Source organism: Fulmarus glacialis, unplaced genomic scaffold (genome assembly GCF_000690835.1).
Source record: "Fulmarus glacialis isolate BGI_N327 unplaced genomic scaffold, ASM69083v1 scaffold33424, whole genome shotgun sequence".
NCBI lineage: Eukaryota > Metazoa > Chordata > Aves > Procellariiformes > Procellariidae > Fulmarus > Fulmarus glacialis.
This window is the reverse complement of record NW_009207939.1, coordinates 1,331-7,827: the sequence shown is the minus strand read 5'-3', so window position 1 is coordinate 7,827 and position 6,497 is coordinate 1,331. Positions and strand designations below refer to the sequence as shown.

The 6,497-nt window shown below is 40.0% G+C and overlaps 1 protein-coding gene across 1 annotated transcript; it reads right to left on the bottom strand.

The window, feature by feature from the left end:
* Positions 1–656: 656 nt before the first annotated feature.
* Positions 657–5,766, bottom strand: ARL6IP1 (ADP-ribosylation factor-like 6 interacting protein 1). The gene is made up of 5 exons (XM_009576315.1): positions 5,638–5,766; positions 3,771–3,890; positions 2,730–2,847; positions 2,009–2,093; positions 657–1,779 (listed from the first exon to the last, which is right to left on the bottom strand). Exons 1-5 carry the CDS (start codon positions 5,712–5,714, stop codon positions 1,661–1,663), a joined length of 519 nt encoding a protein of 172 aa, XP_009574610.1. The 5' UTR covers positions 5,715–5,766; the 3' UTR covers positions 657–1,660.
* Between the last annotated feature and the right edge of the window lie 731 nt (positions 5,767–6,497).

Below are 6,497 nucleotides of genomic sequence, written 5' to 3'. Positions count from 1 at the left end.
GCGGGGCGTGGGGCTCGGGGTTTACGAGGCAGAATCCAGCAAGGGGTTCCCGACGTACTTGATTTCCACTGCAGTGTTAATAGGGCCGTGGAGCAGCGCAGCTGCTGCGGGCTGTGAGGAGCCACGCGAGGAAGCCGAAGGCCCGAGGTGCACCACGCGGGCGGGTTGCGTTTCTATCGAATTTTAACTCTAAACAGGAGCGTGGCTCTCGGTACCGTAACAGCAAACGCACAGCACTCTAAACTGGTGTTCACGTGGGGGTAGAGGGGCTGCCACCAGCCCTCCCGAAGGCAGCTCTGCGACACTGCAACGCCACCGCTTGTCTCCTCGCATCCTGCATCCCTCCCGGCGACGCCTGTGCAGGCGAGTAGAACGCTTCCCGATAACCCTGTCACGACTGCGCTGTGGCATCTCCCCGCAGCTCACACCTCTCACGAGTTTTACTGATTGGGTCTGATTTGTCCACAGCCCATCACCTTTATCAGATAACATTACAGCCTCTCCCCTCCGTGGCTGATCGAAGTTTTACTATTTACAGGGAGCCATTTCAGACAAAAGGTGTTTTTCTGTTAGGACACTGCACGCCGACTGCCACCTGGCACTAACGCCATTCCCAGCTCCCGTTCTTGACTGAAAGACACTTACACAATTTTCTGTACATTCACAAAGAGCAAGTCTTGAAGAAGTTTCTCTTTAGTCTGTATTTACCTATTCAACAGTTACAATAGACACTGAAGAGAGTTCATTTTAAAACAGTAAACTTTTAAAATGCATTAACACAGGTTTTAGCTTTTTAAAGAAAAAAGTTCACTTTTAAAAAAAGGAGGGAGAGGTCATAGAAAAGCACAAACAATTCAGACAGGCTTATTTACAGAGACAAACCTAGCATATTCAAGGTGATTCTGTATACCAACAACAACATTCATAAAACCAAACATGCTACATGGCTCCATGACAACAGCAGTTTTTAGAACAATCAGCTGTTAAGGTAACACACACCTTAACTCATTTTCTACAGTCTCAGTGCAATGAGTTGAAGTTTACACTACAGCTAAATAACTGAACTACAAATTTGTATATTCCAGACCCCTATTCAACAGATTATCTGGTATATGCAGCCAAAAAAAAAAAGCAAACAGATTCAGTGAGACAATGGGATCACCTTCTGCAGCGATTTTGGGTATGCACCCTCAGCTATGATCATTCTTATTCAGCTAATTGTCCCCCTTCCACAAGGATCAGTAGTAATAAGCCTCCAAGAAATGTAAGCTTTCAGAACTGCTACTTGCTGTAGCCAAAAATTAATGATCAGTGAAACTAACACAGCTACAGACATGCTATCACGCATTACAATTCTGCTGCTTCTTGAGTTGGGGTATTTATTTACGGGGCCTCTTAGTTTGGTGAAGACACTTAATAAGCTCCATTCAAAGGTCAGGATCTTTCACATAAGATCAGCTGCAGGCTGCAGAACCCTAGTCCGCACACCAAGAGACACACAAACCCACAGCAGATGCTAGAGTGACATTTTCACTTCGTCAGGGAGCCAATAAAAAAAAAAAGCCAGTGAGCAAAACAACTTCTATTGTCTTAATTACACGTTAATTCTCAAAACTGTTCCCAAGGAAACCTTTTACAAGAGTGAACAGCAGTTAAGTCTTCATTCATTTTTCTTTTCCTTATGCTTGAGAAGTTTGTTTATCTCCCTTTTCGCCATTCCAACATACTTTGTAATGATCCCATGCTGGTTTAGTCCAGGAAACAGCAACAAGAAACTTACTAGACAGGAGGGGAAAAAAAAGGGAATTAATACTCCTTTAACAAGCTTCTGTCACTTTGCAATCGCTTGCTTCCCTTAAGCCCCATTAACTGCTTGAAAAAGACAAATAAAACCCTGCGACAGAAAAATCACCCCACTCAAATAATGAAAACTTACTTCTACCAGCCTCATACCATTTTAGGCAGCTAACAAAAAAAGCTACTTCTGTTTTGTATGCTGCACACTTACCAATAAGATAGGTCAGAAAGAGATTGTGAACTTGCTGTCCAATCCAGGCAACCACAGCAAGAGAAAAAAGCATGGTCATGAAGTACTAGAAAATGAAAAGGGAACAGTTATCACAGATCTGCTGGGACTTCTTCCCCTTCCCTTCAGTATCTGGCAACACTTCTACATTTAAAACTAACTTCAGAATTTGCTGGCTCTTCCACATGCAATACCTATGCATAGGCTTGTCAAAATTGAGATTAAGAGTCTACAATTCTATGTTCTCATTTATCTGGACCATCAGTTTTACAGGATGCCAGTTCTCTTCTGTCCAGATATCCCTTAGAGTCAGACTACACCATCCCCATTGACACTTCAGCCTCACACAGTACCTGAAGCTGTTTTCAGGACAGTAAACATGACAGTAGTTCATGTACCTAAGCTGACACATTACTAAGATCTAGTTTTTTGGACAGTTCGTGTACACTGGAAACAAGCTGTGTTTCCAAAAATGGACCTATCCAAAGAAACGCAGTTTAGGTTTATGAAGGCATGCTCCTAACTGCACAGTATTGCAAGTTTAAAGTCATGTATCTTGCCACTCCAGGTTTAAATAAGATGTGTGACTGGCATTAAGTCACAGCCAGAACTGCTAGTTCGTAGTTTGAAATACCAGTTTATTCAGACATGGGCCTTGCTAAAATACTTAAGACAACAGAGATTAACCCCTGGAACTGAATACCATTTTAGGCTTCTCTTCCTTCAGTGTAAAGAGACGTTTCCACCAGCCAACAATTCGGCGACGAGATTTTACCAAGTTGCTGCAAATCTCATGAAATCTTTGCTGCTGTTCCGTAGTCCTTTTATTAAAGAAAAAAAGCCAGAAATAAGAATTCAGTATTTCATCTGAAATTTAAAAGTCTCCCATGGTATTTTTCTAGCAGTAAAAATTTATCCAGTACTTACCCTGGCATTTGCTTCACTTACTTTTATACCTTATCTTTATTGAGCATTGTAATGCAATTGCCTATGTAATTTTTTCTGTACACTGACTCTCTTAAACTGACTCCTAAAGAGCCACCACATTCAAACCAGAAGACCGCAGATTTTAATCTGATACCAGTGTGATACACACATGTAATACACACCTGATACCAGTGTGTATTACTTTGGCTTTTATGTTGGTTCATTATTAGAAAAGAACATTTATCTACTAGTCAACTTAAAGCAAATATGCTAAAATTTACTTCTAATTCAAAATTTTGTTCAAATAAGGTTCTTCTCCAGCTTACTGTTTTTGTATAAGCCTTGCCCTTTTTCAAATCTGTTTCAACCACTTACGATCACATTCATACTCTGTGCATTACTCTTTTCCTTCATCATATTTACTACTGCTGCTCTTTCCAGACATATAATCCAATATCCTTCTTCATAATTTTAGTTCTCAGTATCTATTATCCATTAATTACTAAAAACTAGTTTAGCAGAACTAACTAGCATCCTTAATGGAGAGCAAAGAATGTGCTTACTCCTCCGAAAAAAATCTTATTTTGCTAGAAGAGAAGGAACAAGAAAGATATGTTACAGTAGTAATCTTTCAGAAAAAGAAGAATGAAGGACATCTTGCTAGTGTCCTCACTTCATATATTATAGAGATTGCCGATTTCTTACGACAATGACTCTGTATAGTAATCATTTGATATTGGTAAGTCAGATATCCATTTTGACAAAGTTCATAATTTTTTTACACTCAAGAAACCATTTGAATTCAAGCTTTCCTCACCATTTATTAGAGCCAAAGATTCTAGGCGCAAGAGCAGGAACAAGATAATCAGCCAAACAGAGGAACATAACGAAACAGGAGACACCTGAAAGAACTGATGGGTCCAAGTAGTAGATCATCCTGCATAAAGAAGATAACAGAAATGATTTCTGGATGCTCAGACTCCTAAATACTAGACATATTTAGTCACTCAGGACTTCAAAAAGTAGACCTACCCGCTTACCCAACCTCAAAAAAAATTCAGATTTGCTCCTATTACTAATAAAAAGAGATTTAAGTACTTCAATGCTATTGCAAAGAAATAGATAAAAAAACAAAATACCATTTTCTTAATGTACTAGATAAGAAAATGCCACAATACAGCAAGCATAGTATTGAAGTTCAGCAGAAGTAAAAATTCATCATTATTGCGCTCTCAGAAGTTGAGATCTAGTGAACTTAACACTGACCAGGGGATGAGGGTGAGTGAGTGAACGTACGAAATAACCAGGTAGAGTGAAAGCTCTAATCTTGTTGGTTCTTAAGTCACAGAATTCAGATCCGCTGCAGGTTGTCATTTGCTCTGTCTCACCCATGAGAGCTAGCCAAACCTGTTCTGGACAAGGAGCCATAAATCTCCAATTAGGACAGTGTTGTGCTTTTACATATTAAGTGTGACATCACCCAAATGCAGCAGTATGGGTACTGGACAAGAACTAGCTCATCTCATGTCTGTTAATGCTCAGCTGTGCCCCGTGTAACTTATTTGTACTTAACAGAACTTCCTGAACATTGAAGTAATAAAAGTAAAGAAATGACACAGCCCACTGTAGGGCCAGTCTTTCTGTACATCTGGCACAGTGCTACTGCACTGAATGTTCAAGTTCATTTTTGCTGAAGTACCAATTCATAATTTGAAGTAGTTCTGTCTATTTCCTCAAAGTATTATTCAACACAAGATCTTTCCTGCTACAATCACAGAATTTGTAACAGGATACGCTGAAGTTCATGCAATTACTTCTTTTAAAAGTTACTTTTCAGTTTCATTTGATTTCCATCCTCCTCACCTCCCATGAAGACCATAAAATTTATATTAGCCAGAAGACCGATTATCCCTGCCTCACCTGGTTCAACATTTATTTTTATAACTCCCCTCTTCTCCTTACTCTGAAAACACATGCAACTGGCAAACTCCACAGGTGGCATGGACACTTATCTGTACAAGGCAGGCATCTTGACTACTACCATGTTACGTAAAAGCATGTACAAGTGCCTCCAGCAAGCTGGTTCTGTATCTCCAATCCAGAGACAGGCAACATGCTGTTGACTGAAAGTTACCTGCAGTCTCTCCTTCTCCTCCTTTCTCAAAGGACAAAACAGAGAATGCAAAAAACCAAGTTGGGCAAAACCTTTTGAACCCATCCTAAACACCACACCAAAGATGCAGAATAAGAAAGTCTGCCTATGGAAACAAGTTTTCTATAATGATATTGCTGTTGGTTTGGGGAAAAAAGCCAAAGGAGATAACCAGATTTGACTAAGCAGCAGGATACAAAGGATGAGGGCAGAATATGAATACACCAATGAAGAACATACAGCTGAGCACGGTAAAAAACTACAGCAACCACTGTAGTGGTGTGTGACTGCCCACAAATAGCTTTTGCAGAAAGCACTGCTCCCCTCTGAGCAGGATGTGACTCGTGTTACTTCCTGTTCTCAATATTTAAGGTTTCTCTTTTCAACAAAGTTCACGCACATTCAGAAACAGAACCTGGAGTAAGAGCCTTCCTATTAGATTTTTAAAGATCTCTTATTAATTTACTTAATAGGTTTGCTATGAGCCATGAAAGTGCAATGGTGTTCTAGGCTTCCTCCACAAGCTACTTACAGAAAAGAAAAGGAAACAACACTCATCAGCACCAGAGGAAACCAGGCTCTCTCCCAGCGAAGAACTTTATCGGTCATCAAAATCACTTCTCCCCATCCTTGCAACTGCTCTTCCAAACTAGCAGTTTCTGCAGCCTACACAAAAAGAAAAGAAAGCTCTTTTATTACTAACTAGAGTATCAAATTAATTCCCATACTCGAAGTAGCTAAAAAAAGTCATAATTAAAGATCCCAGTCACAAACCTTTCTGAGTAATTAAATTACTAATAATGTTTTGTAAGTTTTGTATTAAGTTATGACATTGTAGCAGTGATACTTTAAAATAGTCAAGATCCTAACAAAGCAGCAGCATATGTTATTAGACCAAATGATACCTCCTCCCAGATTTTGTCAAGGTCTTTTCCCCCAATCTCCCATTTACGGTACTCCCTCCCCCCAGAGTAGTAGAAAGTCAAGTTTTAGCTAAAACCTTTCAAGCTTTCAGTGTCAACATCTGGAAAATTGCAACATGAGAACTATTTAAAATATATGTATTTTCAAAGACAACTCTACCACACTATACTGAAGCTTTCTAGTTGCTGTCCAACACCAGTTTTTTATTATGTGGAAGACGGATAAAAAGTCAGAATCCACAGTAGAGGGAAGTTACCCAACTGATCACATTTGGACTGCAAAGAAAGTTTTTCCACAGGTTGCCCAAGGCAGTGATCAGGCAGCCTTTAAACTCCTCTCCCTATATTATCCTACGCTCCTCCCTACACATCTTCTGCAAGAAGGCCCTATCTGCTCTGGCATCTGCTTGCTAAGCAGTTCACCTGAGGTGTTCCACCTTTAACACAGCTTAATAGTTTTCCCTCAGGT

Coding starts and splice junctions, on each gene's coding strand:
- ARL6IP1 (XM_009576315.1), bottom strand. CDS start 5,714: ATGACCGATAAAGTTCTTCGCTGGGAGAGAGCCTGGTTTCCTCTGGTG. Junction 2,848..3,770: donor ATCTTTGGCTCTAATAAATG/GTGAGGAAAGCT, acceptor CTTTAATAAAAG/GACTACGGAACAGCAGCAAA. Junction 2,094..2,729: donor AGGAAGAGAAGCCTAAAATG/GTATTCAGTTCC, acceptor TTCATTTTCTAG/TACTTCATGACCATGCTTTT.